Here is a 26,063-nt window from a genome sequence, read left to right on the forward strand (position 1 = left end):
AATAGCATGTCTGTTGGGGGAGGAGTGCAGCAGGAGGAAGCTGTGGATGAGGTTCTCCCGCTCTCCTCAGCCTGCCTCACATTCTGCTCTCACCCTGTCCTGAATCTTTCCCATGAAATATGAACAGTCTCTCCCTCGCTCCCATTCTCAACCAATAAACAACTCCCTCCCTGCCGCTTCTTCTCTGGACTGCTCTCTCCTCCTGCTGCCGTCCTTCCACTTCTTTTCCCTTCTCACTACCCGTCCTCTCTTCCTCCTCCCTCTCCTTCCCCTTACTCTCTCTCTCTCTCTCTCCCGGTGGAATTCAGCTGTCAGCTCTCAGAGATGCCATACTGGTTCAAATGAGCGCGTAACGAAAATAAGCCTGGAAACAGGAAACAAGGAAGAGGAGGAGAGAACGAAGAGAGGAGGGAGGAGACTCCTCCTCTGTTCTCTGACAAGCCCCAAATTGAAGCAAAGCGGAGAAAGTCATGTCAAGGAGTGTGAGGGTGTACATGCTGGTGTGACACTGTAAACAGATAAATTGTCACACTGTAAACATCCTGTTAAGGCTCTCTGTGTGTATGTGTGTGTGTGTGTGTGTGTGTGTGTGTGTGTGTGTGTGTGTGTGTGTGTGTGTGTGTGTGTGTGTGTGTGTGTGTGTGTGCGTGTGCGTGTTGCAGCCAAGAAAGAACTCATGGTCACTTCAGCTCTGACAGGCAAGAGAGGAAGAGAATTGTGAGAGAAAGAAAAACCAATAAGGTGTGTGTGTCTGTGTGTATTTGGGGTGGGGGTGGGGGGCAGAAAATGAGGGAAACTGATTGGATTTTAGCTGTCACTCTTTCCACGTCCCTATAAAGCTGATTTCAAAACTAATCTGTTTTTTTGGATTTACCAAAAGAATGGATGATTACTGACAGAGGGGGCTGAATGCTGAGGATGTGAGTCTGCACAGGAGTGTGTGTGTGTGTGTGTGTGTGGATACATTCCATCAAACAATGCTAATCACCTCTAAAATGAGTCTAGCATACTTTGCACAGATGCTACTGTCTCCATCCTTAATCCCATTCTGAAACTGCTGTGTGCAGATAAACAGCCCCCCACACCCCCCATTCCCTCGTACCTTTGCAGCTGCCATCCCTCCACTGCCTCCCCTCCATTGCTCCACCCCTCAGCTTTGACCAGCTCCTGGCTCCACCTCCTCAGTTGTCCATCTAGCTCCTTCAACTCTTCGTCCAACCTGGCACACCAATGGTCGTATTCCTCCTCTGAGGCGGCGGCGGCAGCCAGGGCCCCCTCCAGACCGTCCCGTGCCCTGAGAGCCGATCCCTCCCATTGCTCCAGAGCCTGGGACAGCGCCCCCAGTTGTCTGTCCATGGCCTCGCAGCCCCCCGCCGCCGTGTGCTCGGCGGTGGACGCTGCGCTCCGACGCACCCGGCTGAGGCGCTCTCTGCCCTCGAGCAGCCGACGCTCCACACGCTCCTGGAGGGACAGAGATGATGAGACAAAGTTGCTACGGAAACAGTGGCCACAGAAACCACAACCTTGAGACCGGGCGTCTATTTAAAGCCGGTGTGTCTCTTCACTTACATCTGTAGATTTTGACGTATTCACTCACCAGTTTCTACTTTCAACCCTCTTGCCCTGCTCATCAATGTTGCAAATACCACTTTGAGGGAGGAGTGCGTGTGTGTGTGTGTATGTGTGAGCAAACACTTGATTATAGTCAGACTGCAGACAACTGTGATTGAAAAAGAAATGCATGAGCTAATTTCAGCGCATCAATGTGGAATGAAAACGCGTGTTCAACAAATGATTATATCTACTCCTCTGTTCTCCTCTCCACAACGTGATAATTAGGACCCATGTGTGAAATTACAAAGCAAATCAAGATCACCTCACATATTTTCTTCTCCTCCATAACTGCACAGTTGTTGAACATGGAACAACTGGTGTTGGTTCCACTGCAGCTCAGTTCAGTTGTAATATACCAACCTAATGGAGGTTTAACGCGCCTGGGGAAATAATGTCATGTTTGTCTCTGATAAGAGAACAAAATAAGCCCGAGTGTACATTCTGTACTGACAGAACTCAGCCGGAGCCCATTAGAATCAGATGCGTTCAGATAATTCAGTGATCAGTTACCGTAGCAACCAGGAAACAGGGACATTTACATTAAATGTATAATCTAAATGTGATATGTCGTGCAAAGACAACAGGCAAGTGTGAAAACATGTAAATTCAGTGAAACGTTGCTTATTATTACATGTGCTTATTACATTTGTAGTGTGTGTGTGTGTGTGTGTTTGTGTGTACATACATGAATCTATCAGCAGTACGTCCCCCCCTGCTGTGTCAGTAGAGTTTCTAGACTCAGTTTATATTTCATCAACACATTACGTCACAACATGATCCCAAATCAATTTTAAAAACATTAACTTTCAATTTGTGTTGACACCAGCAGACACAAACGAAATCTGATGATGGCACTAGTGGGGAGGATTAGACAAGTACTGTACATATTTAAAAACAACAACAACAACAGGACATACAGCTGGATGTGGGTGTGTGTGTTTTTTGTCCAAATATAATAAAAACAGAACATATATCCAGTAGTTTGCTGCTATGATGTCTTACCCTGACTTCCAGCAATTTCTTTTTTATGGTAATGGAGTCTCCTGATGTGTCGGACCAGTTCTGGAGCTCCTCTCCTGCAGTCATCAGCCAATCAGTGAGCTCCCGAACAACCTCCAGGTACTCCTGGTGTTCTAACACGACCGTCTGCGCCAGCCGAACTCTCCCCTGAACACCGACACAAAGAAAAACGCTTCATATATCACATCATCAATATCATATTTTGTACAATTACACACTGGTTTAGAGTCTCCACGGAGCGACTGAAGAAGACATAGAAATGAATGTGGGTTTGCTCTCCTTAGGATTGCATGGGAATTTTTGAAAAATTGAAAAAAGTAATAAATACAAAGTCAAAAAGTGAAGTGTAGGGTAGATGTACAATTACACACGAGTTTGTAGTCTCTACGACACATGTTCACAGAGCGCCTGAAGAAAATGTGTCTCAGTAGAAATGAATGGGTTTTTCTCTCCATTGGAAATAACGAGGTTTCTTTCCAGAATGGTCTAAATGTGGAAAATCTGAAAGTACCAACAACATTGAAATATACAATCAAAGGGGCCCCAGGTCACATGACCTCGGAGCTATTGAACAAAATGAATGGACTTTTCAATCCATAAGAATGACGGGGGCTAAATTTTGAAAATTTGAAAATAAAAAAGCGATAAATACCAAACCACATGACCACAGAGCTGCTGATCAGAATATCTGTAGAAATATATAGAAATGATGTACATTAACCCACCTCCACCAAAGCAGTGAGCTCATCAAACTGCACCTGCAGCTGAGTTCGGGCGCCGTGGTTAAAACCAGCATCGCCGGTCTTCTTGAAGAGCTCTCGAGCTTTCTCCTCCAGGCTGGATAAAGCCATCTGGTGGTCCTCCAGTTCGCCCAGCAGGGCTCGAAGTCTTTCTAGCTGAGAAGCCTTCTCTCGCGGCCCCAGCTGAGGGGTGAGAGGAGCGCACACCTCCTGCTCCACAACCTCCATCCAGCCCCGCAGCTGGGCGGCACTCTCCAGGTATCCTCCCCACTGTGTCACAGTCCACTCCAACCGACTGAGGAATGGAAAAAAAAACATTCGCAGTGAATCTTTGTCAATTTCCTGTGCATTAAAACACCATTGTGGCTAAGCCCATCATCTCTGTTGCCATCTTGCATATCACACATACATCCACCTCCTCCTGACCTGCTGCCCTCTCCCCCTCTAACCCCTCTCCCCTAACACACAAACACACTAAGTTTGGTCCACTGTTTTCCATCCATTTAGCCCCTATGAGACCTTTTTTCTTCTAGGAGGGCCCTTTATTTCTCCTTTACCCACATGAAGAAGCATTCACATCAATCAGAGATTCAAAACGAGACAAACACTTCGTCGTTAAGTATTTAAATTGTGACCGATGTGGTTCAGATATCTGGTCCCATGAGACCGACCAGCAGCCTCCATACCTGTGGCAGCTCATGGCCGTCACAAGCAGCGTGGCCCAGGCATCCCCACCTCCTGGAGCTGAGAGCGGACCACTTCCTGTCCAGTGGCGCTGTAGCTTTGCAGGGACAACTCACCCTTACCCATCGCCATATTCAGCTTGACCTCCCCCTCCCCCTTCAAAAGCAGGATGTCCTGTTCAAACAGAAACAGCTCAGTGGGACCGGGAGTCACACATCCAACCTGTATAAAAATACTTTTCTGAACAAAACAGCCCCCTCTTGTGTCCAACAACAGGTTACAGGAGGTGCAGAAAAGCTGCGCTGCACCAAGTTGACGAAGTGTTCAAACCTAGATGTGAACTGACGTTCAGGTTGTGTCGGACTGACGGCTCCTACCTGAACAGTCTCCAGCCTCTGCTCCAACTGCTCTTTGGTCCCCATGGTGCTGTCTACGGTACCGAGTCTCTCTTGGATTTCCTCCAGCCAGGCCCAAACCCCCTGGAGGGTCTCCTCCAAGGCCCGGTGCTCCTGGCATCCTCGCAGCCTCTCCTGGCTGTTTTCAACAGGGCCTGGTGCTCCGTCTGGAGCTGGCCGGTCAGTCTGACCTCTCCACCTGACCCCCGTCCTGCTTCAGACAGAGACTGGGCCTCCAGGCAGACACGCTCGATCGAGTCCCTAGAAAGAGAACACACGTCTGACATGTTGAACAGCAGATATGACGTGCGCCCGTCCGTACCGTCTTGCTAACAGCTCTCTGTGAAGGTTTTCCATTCTTTCCAGCTCTTCTGTGGCGTCAGGGGCACCTCGCTGGCTTTCTGCCTCCACAGCAGCCTCAGACGTCAGGCTGAGCTCCATCTTCTTCAGCCATTCTCTTACATCTCCTACATTGTCATTAAAACTGGAAATACAAAGTGAGATAAGTCCCATAGGGTGTCTTCACATAAATGTGACACGACAGGAAGTGACTTACTACTTCAAGAGGTCGATACTCTCCTCCAGGTCCTGCTGGCTCTGAGAGCGGCTCTCCAGGTAGTTCTTCAGCTCTCTCTGGCAGGCGGAGAGATGCTTTTGGACCTGTGCTGCTCCAGCTTTGGACAGGTGGGACTGGAGCCGCTGAGCCTCCTCACACACCTTAGACAGACGCTCTTCCCCCTCTGGTATCAGCTCGGCTGACACCTGTGGATGTCGGCGGAAAGGGAGTGACGGAAAATGTTTTAAATGTATGACGGAAATGATTGTGGGTGGCAAAATTTTAAAACATTTCTGTCTGGGACTGGAGGAACAAGAGTATGACACCTGCAGTCTGTGCAACTTTGCTCCAAGCACAGTAAGATTTCCTGATTGGTTCGAGCATTCTTTCAACTCCAGTTTTAGATCTGCAGTCCAGGAGTGGAAGTCCTGGACAACCTCTGCAAAAGGAAAACAAACCCCCAAAGAAAGGATAAGTAAACGCAGAAAGAAGATAAAACTGAAGGAACTGTGAGGAAAAGAGCGAGAAGTGAGAGATGGGCTGAGGCACATTTGAAGTGTGGGCGTGACAATACTGTGCACTGCCAGGTTGCCTTGGCAACAAGCCCAAAATGGCTCCCTCGAGGACAGATGTGACAAGAGCAACATTACTTTCCGAGGCACAGGTGTGTCTGGTGTCAGTGGAGTGTGGGTCGAAGGAGGTAATCGGAGCGCTCTCAGGGGAGACATGCTGGATCATCAACAGTCAATCTGTACCGTGTCTGAGATGAACAATTGACATGGCATCATGTCGTAGGTCATTGTTTGATTGGCTGAGTCTGAGGTTTCAAGCACTGAGCTGCAGTGGACACGTGAGTGCTTCTAAGAAAGTCAAACACAATTAAGTCGCGTCTGATTTTATCGCATGTCATCGCATGTTGGAGCCAAGGAAAAACTTCTTACATGTGGATGGTCTGCTGCCTCGACCAGTATCTACGAGGTAACGTCTCTTACTGCTGAAGTGGAGTTGTAGTCCGTCCTGCAGGCTGCCCCTCGTCTTGGCACACCTCTGGGCAACAGCCTCTGTTTGCTTGGCGATGGAGGTGAGGTCGGAGGAGAGGCGACAGAGCTCCTGAGACGGATACGACCGACACAGAGTGCTCAGAGCTTCTCGAGCCGAGTCCATGTCGGCCCACTGCTGCTGAACAATGGTCTGCAGGTCCTGGGACAGCAGAGCAGAGAAAAGTAGATGAGAAGAAGAAGGGTGGTGTCACCCTTAGACGTGGTCCTGACTCCTGCAACGGTCTCCTCAGACTATGTGACCATTGGTGCCGGTCTGAACACTGTGGTTAGACCAGCTATGATGTATGGTTTAGAGACACTAGCGATAGGCAGAAGACAGGAGGCAGAGCTGGAGGTGGCAGAGTTAAAGATGCTGAGATTCTCTTTAGGAGTGACCAGGATGGACAGGATTAGGAATGAGGTCATCAGAGGGACAACACAGACAGGAAGGTTAGGAGAAAAAGATAGAGAGGCTAGATTGAGATGGTTTGGACATGTGCAGAGGAGGGACAGTGGATACATTGGTAGGAGAATGTTAGAGATGGAGTTGGAGGTAGGAGACAGAGAGGAAGGTCAAAGAGGAGGTTTATAGATGCAGTGAGGGAGGACATGGAGGTAGATGGAGACAGAGTAGAGGATACAGAGAACAGGGAAAGATGGAAGTCAATGATTCGCTGTGGCAACCCCTGAAGAGGGTCAAGCTGAAAGAAGAAGAAGAGGTGCCGGTCTGCACAGCGGATCGTCAACGGTCAGAGATCAGAGGTCAGACTCAAATGAACTCTGACTATCCGCAAAGGGAATAATTAAACAATATAGTTCAAAAGGGTTCCAACAGTCCAGGCTATCTTAGATGTAAAACGATGGATTGAACAGGTCCAACAAAAATACGAGTAACATAAGATGACATGGACATGTTTTATAAGCAGTGTAACTGAACCTGATCTCTGACCTCCTGAAGAGGGCCAGGCTCAAAACGGATTCTCCTTTGAACAGAATGTCTCTGTTCGTCACTGCAAACACTATGAAGAGTAAAGTAAAAATACATAATCAGTCTCCGATATCTCTGGATGTCTTGCTGCAGTTTGGTGCACGGCAGCAAAAATTCAATTGACTTTAATTACTTTAATTTTATTGAATTGAATTGAATTATCCCTGGGATGATGGAAGAAATTGAATTTGAATTTGAAATGCAAAAGAAAAAGCGAAGACATGGATGGACAAGGGAGCTGCTGCGTCATACCTTCACTGTCCCAATGTCTTCAAGAGAAGACGCCTCGGTGAGGTCGGAGAGGGAACCTTCAACGGCCTCCAGACGCTCAGCCATCTGAGACACGAGGTCCTCCACACGCTGCTTCTGGAAACTGAAGTAGGTCAAAGTGTGTTTGGCCTGGTTGTACACTTCCTGTGCATGGGCCATTTTCTTCTTCAGGTCAGACTCCAGAACCTGAGCCAGTCACAGGAAACAACATGGCAAACAGTCGGGGAGGACACTCAGCTTTGAGTCAGGGTGATGTGATCTGTGGAACTGTACTTGTTTGGAGAGTTCTTGTCTCTTTAATAAAACTCTTCAATGCTGCATGATCTTAACTAATCGACAGTTGTCAGCTTTCGGAACGGCAAGCAGGTTTTCTAATCATCAGTTCGTCTGTCAACGCGATTATCTGACACAAGGCAGCATTAGCACACAGGAGTGGCTGGAAAAGCCTCTGCACACTGATGGAGATGTTCCATTACAAGTCAGACGGTTCCATCTACAACAGTCATTTACACGCAGACACTACCAGTGTTTTTCCTGACTAATTTCATGCTATCGTCATTAAAAGAACAGTGCTTTTCTGTCAAAAACAAAGAGTGACATATGTATCTGTACAGTATATATCTTGAGGAAAGTTCTCTAGCACATTCACCTGCATTTGTAAAGGCGTCTCCTGCAGTTTGGCTTTTTCCTTCAGCTCTGACACTCTCTCCTGCAGAGCATCCAGCCACTGCTCCCTCTTCTCGAACTCAGCCTGACGGTCACATACAAGACACTTACACCCGAGCACCAGAACCACCAGAACCACCAGAACCATATAACATGTGGAACGAATCATCCAATTGTACATTTCCTGTTGACTCTGACCTGATAGGCGGCAAATCGGGCCTCCGTCTCCTCCTTGTCACCGATGTTAGAAACCCTGTCGGTGAGATCAGCGATGGAGGTGGCGGCCCATTGGGTGATGTCCTGCTCTGTTGTCTTGAGGTCGTCCCACAGCGCCACACAGTGTCCCAGTCTCTCCGTGTTGGTTTGTATTCTCTCTGTGACCTGAAACAACAGAGACAAACAACCTGTCTGGGCCCGGGACAGAAAATGTCTCACTCAGATCTCACTGCCTCTTTGTGCAGCGCGTTCTCTCTTTGTCCTCCTTTTGTGAGGGATGCTGCGTTTTACAGTGTAGATTGGGAGGAAATCAACAGTGAATCGGTCTGACAGATGTCTGAGTAGACGTGGGAGAGACACAGACGCAAAATAACAAGTCCAGACATGTTTAATAATTCTGTCTCGTTTGTACAGAAAACACCTCAAAATGGGAGAAATGAAGATCGTTAAGAGAAAAGTGTGTTTGTCAGACTTGTGGATGTCATCATTCACAGTGACTGTAAACGACTCCCCCATGGTTTGCTGTCATATAGCTATCATATTTAAACTCCACCTATGTTGGAATAATACCTGCTACTGGTTCCAGTCTCCACCTGTCGAGACGACAAACAGCCTCATGATTTCGAGGGTTGCGTGTGAAGCACCACTCACCTCCAGCCACTCATCCCTTAATGTCTCCATTTCCCTCTGGATGACGCATGGATCCGAGTGGGGAACGTTCTCCAGCTCTCTCTGCAGGTCCTCGGCGGTGCTAATGAGCTGGTCCATGTCTGCCTGCTTTTCTCTCAGCTTCGCTTGGAGCGCCTCATGCTGCAGGGATACAGAAGGACACTGTTGAACGACAGACTGCTGAAAGTCAAGCAGATGTCAAGTAGTAAGAGCAGAATGAAGAAAAACAAGCTGCTGCAACTCAGTTTGAGATATGTTCTGTTTCAAAACACAGCCAGATATCCGGTCAGTGTTCAGTAAAAGCTTGGCGTTGTCACCCGTGCGTGAGCTTGTTTGGCCTCCTGGGCGTTGTGGTTATGATCAGGGAGGTTGTGAGCGACAGCGTGGGCGTTCTCCACAGCGGAGCTGAGGATGGACTTCAAGTGGCAGAAACGATGGAGAAGCTCCAGGACAAGTGTGCTCTGTTGCTGGCTGCACGAACAACACAGGAAAAGGGTGTGTCATGATCTGCCTGTCCTCAGATTGTCTCTCTCTGCTGCCCTACACTCACCCACTGCTGATCAGAGTCCTGACCTTCTCCCAGGCTACCTTCACCTGCTCCAGCGTGCTGACAGCCTCCGCTGCCAGCTGGCTGTCGGTCTGGGACAGCTGCCGGCCCTTCTCCTCCAACCATTGTCTGGAGTGCTGCAGCGACTGGAGCTCGTCCTCCAGTTGGTCCAAATAACGTCGCCTGAGAGAAAAACACGTCATAGGGTTTAACTCTGCAGACTGGTTCTTGCAGTCTTGCAGAATTCTTTACTGATAAACTGAATTCAAACATGTGAAACTTTAAAGAGGTTTGATTTGATGTACATGCAAATAGAAATTAAAACTTTTGCAATTTCCCTTCATTCAGGACAAACTAACTCAGGTTTTTCACTCAACCGATGCCCATTGAGACTTGATTTATTACATTGATTTATTGACAAGAAACACACACACGCAAAAACACGTACGCACGTTTGTTTTGATAACTGATGAACGTGGAGGACGTTCGGAAATCGGGGGATACAAACTACTACTACGACTTGGAGTGTTCCATTACGTACCTGTTTTGAAAGGCCTGCACAGAGTTCTCTCTGGCCCCCGCCTGCCTTGTCTCTTCCTCCAGGTTCGTCAAATTCTTCACCACCTCCTCCCTCCTCTCCCTGAAGGCGTTCCACAGATCCCCTAAAGCATCGGCTTCACTCTGCCTGCATCCTAAGCCCGTCTGTGTCTCCTCCAGAGCCATCACGAGAGCCACTGCCAGTCCCCTGCAGGACGTTGGTCCCTGACACTCTGCCCCCTGCAGGTGGACGTGGGCTTTGCTCAGCTGCCCGTCCAACCCCACGGCCTCAGCCTCCAGCCGGGCCACATCTTTAGCAACTTCCCCTATGGCACGATGCAGCTCTTCGGCTTTGGACAGGGTCCAGCTTCCCTCACCGTCCACAGTCTCCTGCAGTCGTCGGACAGACGTAGCTGCCGCTTCGTGCTTCTCAAGGAAAGTCTGTAAGGCGGTCAGGCACTCTTTACGCAAGAGAAGTAGACGCTGGGCTTCGACGAGGGCTTGCAGGCAATCCTCTCTCCACAGCTGGAGCTGCTGTTGGGCCTCTGGAGTGGAGTGCCGACGCAGAGACTGCTCTCTTTGCCGGAGAGTCTCTCTCAGAGGTGCATGCGCCTCAAGCTGTGACTCATGCTCCTAAAACAAAACGGTTTCCATCACAGAAACGCCCATTAGCACAAACAACATGCAAGAAAATATCTGTCAGTTACTGATTGAGCACCTTGAGCTGAGCAACCGCAACCTCAACATTTGTGACATGAATGAAGAAAGTGTTTTTCAAGTCAGACAGGAAGTTCTCACTCCTCTGGGACAGCGCCACAAGAGCCTGGTCAAAAAGATCCAGCTGTGACAACTGAGAGTCCAGGTGATGGAGCCTGTAAACGCAGGAGAAATGACAGTTGAGCTCCACCGACTCACCGGGGGGAGGGGCTCAGATATCCTCACCTGTGTGTCATGCTGTTCTTCACCGACGAACATCTCTCCTGTAGTTGTGTGAGATGACCTCTGAGCTCCTGCATGCAAAAGTCAGGCGCTGATGGATACAGACAGAGGCCGAGGCTGACTAGACCCTGGAGGAGGGCCTCGTAGGACGGGGTCTCCCTCTGCATTTCCTGCAACAGCACCATCCATGATCGCTACGCGTCAACAGTTAACTCTGAATGACACAGACAGAAAAGATCTACCTGCACGTGCTGTGATTCGTTTCTCAGCTTCACTTTGTCTGCAGAGAGCAAATCGCTGGTCGGCACAGCAGACGGACTCACACATGTCCAGCCAGCTTCCTATGGATGACTTCTCCTTCTCAAATCTGCAGACACAAGACACAAACCAGGAGAGTGACAATACTGTACACTCGGCTCACGAGACGACACGATTCACTCGGCTGGGTTCACGAGAACAAGTCGAGACGATATTCCTGTCAACAACATAATAATACTACTACAAACTAAAATGACAAAATCTCTTACTAATAAATATCGACACAAATTAATCCCATGAGATCTCGTCACATCCTGAACACGCGCAGTGATGGGGGGGATTGGGGCTCCTACAACACCTTCAGTCTACATCATTCACTTAGATTCAGTTCACTTAGAAAGAAGGTCAAGCAAAATAAAAAACACCCCAAACATAATATTAAACACACAGTCCAGGATTTAGCAGAAAACTGTAATTCAACAACATTTTCTCCAACAATGTAACTGATGACAGTTTTGTTTATTATGACAAATAAATGTTGATCTTATATTTTTTAACAATATTTTTCAAATCAATTTCAAAGACATTCATTAATTAGTTTTACTTAATAGGTTGTGTTGTTCTTTTTTAACTTGTCCTATTAGATGGCTTTTGTTTTATTCTGTTTCATCTTACTTTTTATTGCACCAACCAGTGTCGTTGTCCAGTCGGTTCCAGAACAACGACAACTAATGATTCTAATCGGACTGTACCTCTGCCACAGTGTTAGGAGGCTCTCTAATGTCGACTGCCTCTCTGTCGCCTCCTCCATCAGTTCTCCCTGTTGCTTCTGGAGGTCGGCCACCTCTCGCTCCAGCTGACCGCCCTCTCCGAGCCTCTTCACGGCCGAAAACAAAGCCATCAGCCGGGGCCTCAGCTGCTCGACAGCCGTGCACACCACCTGGTGCAAACAGACACACGGATGCATCTTAAACTCATAGCAGGTGACGGGAATTCAATTTGATGCTCAGCTGCAGAATAAGCTGATGAGCACATCATTCCAAATGAAACCCGGCACTCCTGTCATGCATTTAATGAAGGCGACCGTGAAATTAGAGAAAAACACAATGTTCTTACCATGTGGTTCTGCAGACCCTTGTAGGTTTCAGACGATGACGTGCACGTCACTGGAGAACTGAGCTGGTCTTTGACGTCGTCCATTATTTTCTTCACCTAGAATCGCAGACACATGTAAGCACACAGAATAGGTTTCACGTGACGTTTGTGCGTTGTGTGTTGCTGTTTACCTGCTCCAGGCTGTCGTTGTACCTCTGACGGCGGGACATCCTGAGGCTGAGCTGCCCCCCCCAGCTCTTCCGCTCTCTCCTGCAGCTCTTTCAGCTTCTGCCTCATCTGGGTGAGTCGTGCCCGAACGCATGCAGCCTCTCCGGGGGTCACGAACGCTGTCAGGGCCTCACAGTCCTCCTGCATGTCCGTCAGGGCTGCTCTCTTCTCCTCTAAGGCTTTGCCCATCGCCTGGGAACCGTGGGGAAAATAATGGGTGCTTGTTTGAATCTAAACATTCAACAGGAACAGATTCCTTCAACCGTATACCTTTCTACACCACAGTCACTGTCATTTTACTTCACCTTAATCCCATTAACCTCAAAGCGATATGGCTGAACACCACCAGATCGCAATTTCCCTTTTGGTCGGTGTCACAGCAGGCCATAGTTTTTACAAATGTAGAGAATCTTCAGTGGTTTTTAGCTTCTTATACAAGCTAAAATACTGTATTCCTAATTATTCATATTAGTGTGTGTGTGTTATCAGGGTGTTAGTCTCTTTTGGTTGTGTGTTAGCAGCGACGCTGTCCAGGTACAGACTGAGATGGACGGTCAAAAAGAGCCTGACGTACATCGAGGGAGCTGGTGTGTCTGTCCAGTGGGTTGGAGGAGGATGAGGAGGAGGAGGAGGGGGTGATGGCCTCCAGTTCTCTCTCTTTTTCATGAATCCACGAGCAGAAGGATTCAGAGTCAGTGCTGAAACGCTCCCACTGCAACACCATCGTTTCCAGCTGAACGGCACTGGGAGACAAAAGACAAGAGACTCGTCGGTTGGAGAAAACACACCACACAGGCGCCGCATGAGGGTGGAACGGAGAATCACTTCCATCATGTTCTTTTACATCGTTTCTCATCGTGCACAAATTCTCAAGTGGTTTATGAAAAAGTGTGGTGCAATGTTTAATGAAAACACTGTATCGCGTTACATCATCAGAATCATTCAGGATCTCCCATGATGAACTGTATCTTTCCCGTCCACACTCGAGTGTCAGTTACAGTTCACTCCGACTGACTAGACAAGTCACATCACATTATACATACTCCCTGTTGAGGCGTTCCCGCAGCTGCATAACTGCTTCTCTGGTCGAGTGCGCCTGCCGGAGAAGAAGTCTTTGATTCTTCGGCCCAAGTTGAACGTCAGATGCCTTCTCCAGGAGGAGATCTGCTCGCACCAAACAGTCCTCCACCTTTGAGAAGAGCTCCTGGGACCCAACGCCAGAAAGCCAAAGAGAATCAAGTTGATTGTGCTAATTCACACACTATGACTGGTTTTCATACGCACACACACACACACACACACATGCACACACCTTGTTGCACTTCAGTTCCATTTTGAGAACATCCAGGCTGTTGAAAATCAGTTCTTTGTGCAGTTCACCGGTCGTGCTGCGGACAAACTGCCAAATTGCTTCTCTCTCTGTTTCAAAGTTTTGCCAGGAATTCAAAGCAGCCTGGGAAAGAAGGTGAACAAAAAACCCCAGGATGACACTATTGGAATACACACGCTGGGCCGGATACTACACACCAACGATTTATTATGGGCAGACAGTTTGAACATATTTCACAGAAATCCGTGCTTGTCAGTGGATCAGCGGGCGGACCCGTGTGGGAGCTACACACCTGCAGGCGGTGCTCCTTCACCTCGCCCAGAGCCTCCTCCAGCTCGTGCAGCGATTGACTGAAGCCCTCTGCTTCCTGCAGCTGGCGACAGCGGGACACCAACAGCTCTGCATCTCTCCTGTTCGCTTCCAGCTGTTTGAGGTGATGCTGACACACACACACACACAGAAAGACAACAGACGACAGCCAAAGTGGGTTTCCCTTCGTGAATCGTAAACATGGCTCGACTCTGTGTGTGTGTGTGTGTGTGTTTTTTACAGTAACGGTCTCACTGTGACTAACTTCTCTACTGTAAGTGTGGTTTATAGTATGATACCGTCGTTGTGTGTCTACTGTCATTTATACAAGCTTACAATATGGAAGGTTGTTAACGATAAACAAAGATTCCTAGTTTGACTCATTAGGGCTTTAAGCAGTTTGATTTATCGCAGCAGCTGTGTTTTCAGGGTAAAACACGATTTTTTGAGTTTTGTAATCACTACATATACAGGTGGAGGGAAGACACCAATGTGCCAAAAACATCCTCATTAGATGGTTCCTAGTAACAATAGTGGTCATTCATTTTCAAAGAAGGTTGGAGAAGAAGGAGATCAGCAATGAACAGGGGAATGAACCCTGAAGAATGTTTCCCTGTGAATTCTTATTTCACACTCAAACCAAAGAGGGCCACTGCCCTCACCTGGTGAGTGAGGAAGTGCTGCTTTGCCTCCTCCAGGTCCTGGGCGTCCATGATCCTGTGGACCTGCTCCTCAGCCTCCTTTCGGACCCTCAGGACCACCATCAGAGCACTGTGCAGATCCTCTCTAAGCTCCTCATTGTGGAACATGCTGGAGTCCTCATCACCCCGCTGTGAAAGGTTCAGGAGTTTTATCAGCTATTTTGGGCACAAACAAACAATCCAGAACAATTATGTTGTCAAAAGGGTTTTTTAAAATGAATTTTTTATAGAAGGTAAACACTGTATTGTAAAAAAAAAAAAAAACAATAAATAAATGATCGATACTATAAGAATGTCTGCTGAAACAAGGAATTTGTAGACTACTTCACACAAATGGTTGAAGTAATGAATATTTACAGATTCTACTGCACTTTACAGGTTTTGCGTGTTTCTGAATTTCTCTGCCTTGTTTTAACCTGTGCAGTGACAATAAAGTGACTCTAATCCTATCTAACACCTGCGTGAACCACAGATGAATCGTCTTGAAATACCTGACAAAGTGAAGAGCGCAGAGCTCTGAGGTCAACTGACAGTTTGTCCAGCGACCTTCTCTGCCTCTGAATCTCCACTTCTGAGCTGACCTCAGCCAGCTTTGAGAGACGGTTCCTCAGCCACAAGAACTTCTCCTCCTGGGCGTCAGCAGCCTCCTGCAGAGCCTGAAGAATGGAAGGGAATGCAGGTTGACCACAGTGACCACTGCAGACCTGTACATCTGTGACCCCCACTCACCTGAACGGCTGCATCTTCTTGCTCCTGGAGGCTGGAATCTCTTGTCGTCTCTCTCAGGAGCCTCAGCTGCCTCCTCTGAGACGAGAGCCAATCAGAGAGCTCACAGAATCTGGGAAGAAGCAGACAGGACATGTCCCATCCCAAAGGCTTTTCGGGGGGAAATGTCAGTGGCGTCCGTGTCCTTTGTCCATCCGTACCTGTCGTTCCACTCCTTCCACTTGTCAGGGTGATGCTCCAGTTGGACGTACATGCGTCTGATTTGCTCTGCGACCTCCTCGACAGACCTCCTGGTGGAGTCCAGAGTCTGATACGCGGGGTCGTTGTCCGGCACCTTATGACACAGATCCTCTATGTTCCTCAGCCTCTTCTCACATACAGTCACGGGTTTGTGTTCCCTGAAGAAGGTCTGCAGAAGAAAGAGGGAAACATGAAATCACTCTCCTCTTTTTATGTGTTTGGATCTTCCGCTGACTTTCACCAGTGGGTTTCAGAAACCAGAACTCACCCTGTGCTCCTTGATGACCAGTTCACTGCTGCAGGTGCTCGACAGCGCTCGCATTTCTCTGTCTAGCTCAGCTCGGCACTCGTGTAGAATAACAGCTACCCGACTTTGCTCCAAGTCCACCTTCAGACGGAGCAGGTGAGGAGGACCCTGAGCCTGGATGTCCTGGACAACAAGACAGAGAAACACCATGGTAAATAAGATGCTTGTACTGGGTTGAGCTCCTCTCTCCCTCACGGCTGAAACACTGATTCCTTCCACTATCACATTCACTCACTGGCTGCTGGACAGAGCTGTAAATCACATCACATCGTCTCGGCACATTTTCTCACACAAAATAGGTTGTTATCTGTTTCATGTATTCATTTATAGTCTTTTTTATATCACTTGAAATAAAATTAAATCCAAAAATTAACAAAAGTCATCATAGAGAGCTGACTTAGGCAAAATAAAATGTCGATAATTGTTTAAAAAGATGCTGACGATGTATGTTAAATACACATAAAATCATCTGTTGATATGACTGACATCATCTGTTAATTTATTTATTTGTTTGTAAGCACACGCTCTTTTAATATTCTAATTTATTTCATTTCATTTATTCTATTTTTTATAGTGTTTTACTATGTTACCGGTATCTCTGTCATCATGGTCAAGTTCCGGTTATGTCATGTATCGACTTCCTGTTTTGTTTGGCACTTCCTGTTTTATTTTGATAGTCTCTGTTTGTGTTCATTCATGCTACCTTGCCATTCCTCCCTTTGTTACCTGATTTGTTTTCACCTGTCCCTCCTCGCCCATGTTTAAGTCTGTTTAGTTGCAGATCGTTGCCTGTTGTTACGAGAAAGCAATCGTAGTCACAGTCTGTCGTGTGTTGAGTGAGTATTGGAGTTGTTTTTGCGAACTGTTTCATAGCCACCTTGTTTTTCCCTAGTGAATCATCAGCCTCAGTTTTGCGCTTTCTGTTCAGACTCTCTTTCAGCCCTTTTGGGATACATTCAGTTTGTTTTTTTATGACATTGATCCTGTTGTGTTTTTGTGCTTATCACCTCCTCGGTAGTGTTGCTTTACGTTTGCCCTTTTGAATCCTTAGAGACGTTTCTTTGATATCTAGTTTTTGTTTTTCCTAAAAAACAAAGAGTGTAAATATTTGTCTGCATCTGGGTCCAGTTATTCCTTGCGCCATAGTGATAATCTCCTTCTAGTATTTTCCATTCATTATCTATTCATTGGTTTGAGACCTCAAATGATTGTCTTAGTGAGCTGGTGGGTGTTGTATGTCATTGCCGATTTTTAATATGACCAGTGCAGACTAATTGGAAACAGACGAGGGACGGAGCACAGCAAAGGTGCTCTCGGTGAGGTTAATGAAGCTATGCGGCCTCCAGAGATCCACAGTAATTACTGAGCGTCAAAGCACAGTGACCTCTGACCTTCCAGTGTTTGTGAAGCCGACGGACTGTTTCCTGCAGTCCCTCCTGTTCCTCCTCTGGCAGGATGTCACTCAGCTCATCACAGGCCTTCAAGAAGACGCTCAGCACCCGCTGGTCCAGCTGGCTGAAAACATCCTGCCAACGCCAGGCAGAAGACACCGATGGAAAACAGACACTTTGAAACCACCGGCAGCCTCATAAAAGGTCTGAGGAGCGTAGGGTCCGGGGGTTGGGGGGGGCGGTTGTACATGCCTCTGACTCTTACCGTGTGTCTCCTCAGCAGTTCCTCAGCGTCTCCATTTTCTCTCAGGCAGCCCTCAGCTTTCTGCAGCACGTTCTCCAGGTCTTGTCTCGACTCCTCAAACCTCCTCCTCAGGCAGTTGTTGGCCTCCTCCTGCCTTCTCCACTCACCAGCCTCCTTCAGCAAAGCCTGAGAGCGAGAGATGATGGTCATTGATCTCATCAGGAACATACAGGAATCATGTCAATCCATACTGAGCTCTTGAGTAACTCTGATTTGCATCGGATTGTTGTTGTCGTGCCGTGACGGCTGGTTGGAACACTGACCTGCGCCGAGCTCTGTATTTCTGCCACTCTCTTCTGCAGCAGGGTCAGGTCTAAGTTCCGAAGCGCCTTACTGGTGGAGAGGCTCCTCTGGAGAGAGTGGTGGTTCCTCTCGATCACCGACAGACACCGTTTACAGCTTTGCTGCTGATTTAACAAATCCTGAGGACACATTCAGACGTAGGTTCATGTCTGTATGTTCGTTCACTGTCTTCCTGTCAAAGGTCGTGGGGTTGAGCTGTCAGTGAGTCAACAGTGGGGCGTAGACTTGATATTTTGCATTTTCAGAGTGTTTTTTTTTTTTTCACAGTGCAGGAACTGAACCAGACCGTTCTCACTGTAAGTGCTAACCACTGCCCCACCGTGCCGCCTGCGGTTCGACTCGTCTGGTCAAATTTGTATGACCATCATGTCTAACCTGCCACTTGTGTGTGTGTCGGGTCTGTGTCTGGGGGTCTCTGGCGGCAGATGTGATGTGACAGCCCCGCTCCAGAGCCTGGTAAAAAGCGCTGATGTGTTTCTCCATCTCCTCCAGCAGGGGCAGGAGAGCATGGCACTCCCTCACCAGGGAGGGGCACCGCTCTCTCACCTGGAAACACATCGTTGGTGTCATTGTACGGATCATTCTAGGAGTTGGTGTGTGTGCTGCCTGTCAGGTTGGGGCCTTGTGTAACACTCACCTTACTGAGCTGACTCTTAGTCGTTGCCATAGTTGCGATGACCCTCGCAGCCTCCTCCTGTGGTGCATCTTTGGCGAGGAGCTGAGCGCTACGGCTGGCCAGCTTGTACTGGGTCTCCATGGCAACAACTTTTTGCTTGGTATTCTGAGATGAGATAGAACAACTTAGATGTTGTTGAATATCTGCTCATCTGCTCATTCCTTGGTAGTAAGTTCCAGGATCCCTGGCTCCTCACATGTGACAGTTTCTCACCTCCACATCCTGCAGAAAGGCTCTGACGGAGAGGAAAGACACCTGAACAGGAGCGTTGATCTTTGCCTCGGCTGTGTCCAACAGGGCTTTTAGAACCGAGACAGCCTTCAGATGACCTTTTCTCCACTTCTCCAACTCATCTGCTTGTGCGTACTAGAAGGAAAGCAAAGATGAAAGACACAGCGTCGGGCGTCTGGTGTTTCCTGCTTTGGTATTTAGTATCGGTTTGTGGTGCTAAACTACAACGCTTTCAACATTTTGTCAGAATAAAACTAACAATTCTTCATTAAACCAGTTGGTTTCAGCTTTCACTGAAACCATGAAAACCAATGTTGGCTGGTTTTGTGCTGGTAACGAGCAGGTGACTAGCTTCAAGTTTCTTTTTATCCATGGCAACATTGAAAAAAAGTGGAAGAGTAAATAACCGATTGTATTTCAGCTTCAACTGTTGTTTCCAAACCTTTTAAAACTGAAATCATCATTTAGTTCAGCAGGTGTCAAACACATCTGCAGTGTTTTTCATTTACTTGTTTGACTTTGAGGAAGAGGTCCCGCCATCGTCCGTTCAGGAGAAGCAGCTGCTGCTTGAGGTCCAGTGATACAGTTTCATCGCACGTTTCGATGAGAAAATTGCCTGCGTCGTTCATGGCTGCGTGCTGGTCCATCCAGGGGGTGAGATTTCTGAAGAACTCCTGGAAGACGTTAAAAACATAGACAGACTGAGGAACTCCAGAGAAACAAAGAAAGAGAGTCACAGAAAAGAAGCTGAGAATAGAAAAAAAAGATTCGCCCCGGAAACAAAGAGAGCAATAAAAAGTGGGGTAATTAGCTGTCTACTCCTTGGTGGGGGTGTGACTGGGAGGTAACCATGGCGATGAAACAATTGGAACATCCTCAGTGGATCATAGTCGTGATCATTACCCTTAGAGGACTATAGGCTTGAAACTGGGCCAGAGTAGATTTGATTATTCTCACTCGGAGCAATCTGACTCTCAACACGTGGCTCTCACCCGTTTGATGTTCTCCGGGTGGCTCAGGGCGTCCTCTGCATCCTCCAGCCAGGCCTGTAAGGAGGTGACGGTGCAGCTGTACCGCTCCCAGTTGGTCAGCACCTCCTCCATCATGCTCCTCACACTGCGCACCTCCATGGACAGGCTCCTCCACTGCGTCGCCACCTCTCGCACGAACCCGCACACTCCCATCTCTCCCTCCTCCGCTGCGTGAGAAAGTCATCAGCTTCATCAGCGGTTCAAAACGGTGACAGGACATCGTAGCATTTCACGTTCAGCAGCATCAGCAGTCACATCAACAACGTCCGTAGGACACAGATCAGCAGACAAACAGCTATGGTCAAATACAAATACAGCGACGAACAACAGCCCACAGGAGGTCCAGATCTGCCCTGTGTCTCACCCACGGCGGTGGATGGTGCACATGTACTGTACAAAATGAAGATGGAGGAGGATGACGGTGCCTTGAACATCAAGTTCAACTGATAAGATACGACAGATGATGTGGTTCGGGACCAGATGTGGGACAGAAACCAGAGCTGTATTCCAGCTGGAGTTGTCTGACAACCACCTACACTTTCTCTACCTCTGTTGATGTCGATGACACCAGGATGCTGCAGGAATGAAAAGCAGGTTGCAGCTGAGTCTCATCTCATCATCGCAAAATAAACACTCAACAGGAGATGTTTTATTTTGTTGGTGTCGACTGATATCACCTGTGCAGTTACACAGATCATTCAGATAACAGATAATTAATTTACAGATAATTCATCAGTCCCTTCATTTCAGTTAATGTCTCATCATGGACCACATTGGTAGGAGCTGCTGGGGGGAGTGGGAGGGGACTTCATTTGTGGGCTTGACCGATCAAGCCTCATGTCTCTGCTCTGCATCGCCTGAAACTTAATAAAACCAACAAGCCCAGGTTTGCACCCAGAGACGTGCAGAAGTGGAGCAGCCCCGAACCAGCAAATGGGGTCGTATTCCCCACTGAGAGCCGAGGAACCTCATTTAGCTGTAGCCTGCAGACTCACCCCCTCTACTACTGGAAAAGCAGACACGGACTGTCGACAGTTTAATGAGAGGGAGATAACAGCTGGAAAATAGTTTCAAGAAATGATAAAAAAAACTGATAGATATAGTTGTAATAAAAGCAGCAGATGAATAGTGACTAATGTCGGTGAAGTCTCCTCACCTGAGCTGTCTGCACCGACATAGACCTCAGCAGCAGTTTTCAGGGACTGGAACAGAGTCTCATACTGGTCAAACAAATGCTGCTTCTCCACAAAAAACTGGCAGAAAAAAATAGAAACACTTCAAACATTTACATGTCATTTACCGCCGATGTGCTTGAGCAAAAGTCAGTGGGAGTCTTACAACATAGTTATGGAGCATCACTTCCACAGACTCCTGTCGGCCATATTCAATGATCCAGGACTTCAGCTTGGACTCAGCCAGGCACAGAAAGGCCTGCATGAGGTGTTTCCTCTCCAAGAACTCCAACTTAGCTAAGTGGACGCTCGAGGACGTAGAGACAAAGTTCATCCTGAAAATACCCAACAAAACCGTTCATGTCACATCGTGACATGAACTTCACTTGAATCGAGCCCAGTTTGAGGCGTTCTACCTCTCGGCCATGTCTTGAAGCTGGTCTGGAGGAAGAGGGACCCCAGCGACACCTCTGTCCTTATGGATCTTCTGGAGGACCTGCAGGTGACAGTCGAGGCTGCTCAGCACCTCCTGCAGTGGAAGTACACACAGCACATGAGCACACGTAGACGGAGGATGAACGTGTGTGAGGGTGTGTGTCTTCTGCTGACCTTGTACTGCTCCAGAGCTCTGTGCACGGCGCTAGCTGTCTCCTCATGTGCCTGGTGGATGACGATCTCTTGGTGCATGGCTCCTTCGGCCTGGTGCAGCCAGGTCCCGACAGCGTCCAGAGGAGGCGGCAGAGAACTGTCCAGCTGCAGATGCCAGTCCAGGAGCTGAGAGGAAGTAGACGATGGCAGAATGTGGCCGGATTTGAAACCACCGACTCAAATCTGGACCATTGCGGTTGTGAATCAAACATTGTCTGGGGTGGCACCAGAGAGGACATGTCATAAATTCAACTTAAATTTTACTCATGTGTCTGCATTCCAGTGAGAGAAGAGACATCCTTAGCTCTTCCACCACCCAGAGGCATGTTGATAAACTTATTTCAATAAAATAGCTTGTTAATGCAACTCAACATCAACATTCTTTTCAACACACAGTGGAACACGCCACATTTGCACAATAATGACGAAGTAGTTGAGTGTCGTCCCTGTTACTGGTATTTAATGTTGTGTGATGACTGCCCCCTCCCTTCCCGCTGGAACAAAGACATGTCTGTGGGGTTGTTCCTTCTCTCCCATCATGCGGCAGTCAACCATAACTGAAATGTTGGTGTTCTGTGTGTGACTTCACCCTGACGACGTGCCAGCCCTCATCCGCTGGTGTTTTCTTTACTCTGGCTCATTGATTTAAAGGCCCTTTGTAGTTTTCACCACCCCCAACCCCACCCCCAGTCATTTTTTGGTCATAGATTGTTTTCCTCCAAGAATGCAAGTTTTAATTCATTCTATTGATTCTAAAGTGAGAAATAATAGACAAAGTAAAGTGATGCAGGGAGAATCGACCCCAAACATCAAATGTCGTTTTCATCTATTCATCCATCTATCATGCATCCATTCATCCATCTTTCATCCATCCATTCATCTGTCTATCATCCATCTATCACTCATCCATCTTTCAGCCATCCATTCATCCGTCTATCATCCATCCATTCTTCCATCTATCATCCATCCATCTATCTATCATCCATCCATTCATCCATCTATCATCCTTCCATTCATCCATCTATCATCCGTCCATTCTTCCATCTATCATCCTTCCATTCATTCATCTATCGTCCATCCATCTATCATCCATCCTTGAATTAATAGCACTGATCGACTGCCTCTCAGACTCTTTAAGTTCTCTCCATCATGTCGACTGCTCAGTGGAAAAACAGATGTCGAAGCACATGAGCGTCATTCTCCGATCATCGACAGAGGGTTGGAGGTGGCTCCAGTGCTTGTAGAATGAGGCCAGCATGTCACAGTTTCGGACGTTGTCTCACCCTGTTGGAGACTCTCTCCCAGGCCTGCTTCACCAAGGCCTGATCCACCGTCAGCATCCCGTCCCTCTGCATGGACTGCACAGCTCCCTCCACCTGCTTCCTCCTGATCTCCAGCTGGACACGGAGACTCTTGAACAACTGGAAAATACGTGAACGTCCACATTGTTTACTAGGATGAAAGACACGCCGTCACACCCTCACACCCCCTGTAGATGTTCAGACCCTCCTACAATTAAAACGGGGACTCTGAACTAAACCTCCAGGCTTGGCGGAATGAGTCAAATAGACATGGAGTATGAAGGCTGCTGTCTGATCCCCTCAGTGTAATGTCACTGATTACGTTCATAATAGGAGCATCTGCGCCACATACACACACAAACACACACACACACACACACACACACACACACACACACACACACACACACACTAACCTGGTACTGCTGAGCAGCATTACCCTCCACCTCCTGCGCCTCTGTTGCGTCTCTATCCAGCTGGTCGAGCCACATTTTCAACTCCCTCAGGCTCTTTCGCTGCTCTCTCTAGGCCAGGAGGGGACGACAGGTGAGTAGAAGGACATGGAAAGGTGAAATGAAAAGCAAATAAAGGAGGAGCATGGAGAGACAATCAGAGAGATATTTGATGGATTGATGGAGGGAATGAGGGGGCAGAGTGTGTGCGGTTAAACATGTGTTTAGCTAATCCTCTGTGTCTCTCTGTGGGACAAAACTGGCAAAAACCCACTGCTGCCAAAACACTGCTGTCGGCTTAAACAGGCTACTTTGTCTAAGACCCCCCACTGACAATTCATTGGATTTTAAGTAACCATGACGATAATACTATGCCGCTCAAAAGATTGCGAGCCAGTCGCAGTCTATTCAGCTTTATCGCGCCTGGTTAGCTGCTGGAGGAAGACCAATCTCAAACTTTATTCTTCAGCACGGCTTAAGACGTGGAATAGATTAGTCTAATTCCAAATGTCTTTATCTGTCATGTTGTAAAAATCGGTTTCACATTTGAGGCTATTTCAGAAAACAAAAGGGACCTGAATTCAACAAAACTTTTTCACAAACTGTCAAATATAATATTATTATTATTATTATTATTATTGCATTCTTAATGTCATTATTATTATTATTGTTATTATTATTATTAGTAGTATTATGTTTACTGCAAATCATTACCACTCCAGACACCTTATGAAAACGGGCTTCTCCATTCCCAAGTTTTCCATCATCGAATGCTCAGAATCAGTGCCAGAGGCTCTCATTGTCATGCTAATGGAACCAGGAGTCGCAGCACTGAGTAGTAATGTTAATAAATGGTAATATCACATCCCATCACAGTGGACTTCTTTTCCTTATTCTGTCTCACAAGCCCTGCAGCAGTGATATGACATCAGGTGATGAAGAGACAATATTACCATAAAGGAAGAACAATGTTTGACCTCACCGACATGATGTACATCTGGTCTCCTGTCATATTGGAGCCATTATCACGTTTACATAAACATACAGTGTTCTCTGCATTGAGTTGTGAACACTGATGGAAACCTGGGCCCCTGGCATCAGAAGTTACTAAACCACCTACCTCCAACATTTCCTCGAGATCCCGAGGAGCAAGACCATGCTGCAGGACAGACACCAGCAAGCACAGGAGAGCAGTCAGCACACAAACAAACAGCAGCAAGAGAAGGACAAGGATAGACACCAGGAGAGAGATGTGCAAGAGAAAAAGACACCAACAACAAACAGAGGTGAGATGTTTGTTTTATGTTTTGGATTCAGGAGCTGGACCCCAGAGTATATCAGCTCTATTGACAGCTCTGGGTCACAGACATTGTGAAGACGCTCTCTAAAAGTGAACCTGATGATTGTCATCGCCCCCTGGTGGCTGGTTACTGTACAGGTTTAGCACTTAGCACTGACTCAATGTGGATTTTTTTTGGTCATCTCTGGTGGTTCATGCTGGTGTCAAGTTGAAAAAAGAAAAGTCTGGATTAAGCACAGTGAGGACTCAAAAGTGTAGAGACTGGTCAAGACATGGCTAATTTGAGAATATTAAGGCAGGAAGTGGACGTGTGCTGTCCGGATATAATAACAAAAAACAATATAATATAATATAATATAATATAATATAATATAATATAATATAATATAATATAATATAATATAATATAATATAACAGTCTGAATAAATCTGAGGTTAGTGTTACACTTCTGAATACATTAGATACCATTAACTACATTAGAATACTATTAAATAATGGTTGACACGCGAACGCTGACATCGGAAGAAAAGACAAACCATTTGAGATGCAGAGAAAAAACAATTAGACAGTGCATCAGACAGCTGTTTACCTCGTCTGCTGGCTGTCCTTCGCACGCCCTCTGCTGTCCATCGGGATGACGCTTCAGGAACTGAGCTACATACGTCATGATGGACTTCTCATCTGGTTTGTCCACATCCACGTCTGAAAAATGAACCAAGACACCGTGATCAGATACCAAGTGGAAAATGACACTGACAGATACGTTTGACTCTCCTGATGTGAAGTCAAACTTTTTGTGTGAGGTTCTCACCATGGCTAACGCCATGGTCTAATGGCATTATACTGGAATTATACTGAAGTCAAGCTTGATTTGACTTCAATTTGAAGGCGTGACGGGGCCCAGATGGTGTTAGACAAAACTGTTGTTTAAGTTGATGCTGCAATTTGAAATTCTACAGATTTAAATTCTATCTTAACACAATTAATCAGTAAATGTACTACATGACCACTGAAGAGGTCAAGTTATGTCAAAGTACTGTTGCAGATAAGCTAGTGGACATTTCAACCAGGTGTCGTTCATGTTATTTACCCTCGGGGTCAAGAAGCTGTGGAATGCCCAACTGTGTCTCGGCTAATAAAAAAGCTTCCTGCAGGTTTTCCCGGTTGGGCCTCCTCTG

At 47.2% G+C, this 26,063-nt stretch overlaps 1 protein-coding gene across 1 annotated transcript; it reads right to left on the reverse strand.

Moving 5' to 3' along the window:
* Positions 1–1,102: 1,102 nt before the first annotated feature.
* On the reverse strand, positions 1,103–26,057 carry LOC144739828 (nesprin-1-like; the record flags this gene model as incomplete). The annotated part of the gene is made up of 42 exons (XM_078622719.1): positions 1,103–1,461; positions 2,617–2,781; positions 3,360–3,669; positions 4,645–4,714; positions 5,029–5,215; positions 5,366–5,448; positions 6,002–6,209; positions 7,290–7,493; positions 7,957–8,058; positions 8,172–8,354; positions 8,841–8,999; positions 9,176–9,329; positions 9,409–9,588; positions 9,947–10,575; positions 10,661–10,814; positions 11,207–11,248; positions 11,892–12,079; positions 12,256–12,351; positions 12,448–12,654; positions 13,037–13,205; positions 13,506–13,666; positions 14,085–14,231; positions 14,764–14,931; positions 15,294–15,458; positions 15,532–15,640; positions 15,729–15,937; positions 16,037–16,198; positions 17,467–17,601; positions 17,732–17,896; positions 18,034–18,192; positions 18,711–18,854; positions 18,963–19,115; positions 19,490–19,654; positions 19,973–20,178; positions 21,168–21,264; positions 21,350–21,518; positions 21,600–21,712; positions 21,793–21,957; positions 23,115–23,252; positions 23,549–23,656; positions 25,475–25,587; positions 25,976–26,057. Coding segments are annotated over 42 exons (7,082 nt in total), but the record flags the coding sequence as incomplete, so codon positions are not given.
* Positions 26,058–26,063: the final 6 nt, after the last annotated feature.

This window comes from Lampetra planeri, unplaced genomic scaffold, assembly GCF_965212315.1.
Source record: "Lampetra planeri unplaced genomic scaffold, kcLamPlan1.2.h2 scaffold_1736, whole genome shotgun sequence".
NCBI lineage: Eukaryota > Metazoa > Chordata > Hyperoartia > Petromyzontiformes > Petromyzontidae > Lampetra > Lampetra planeri.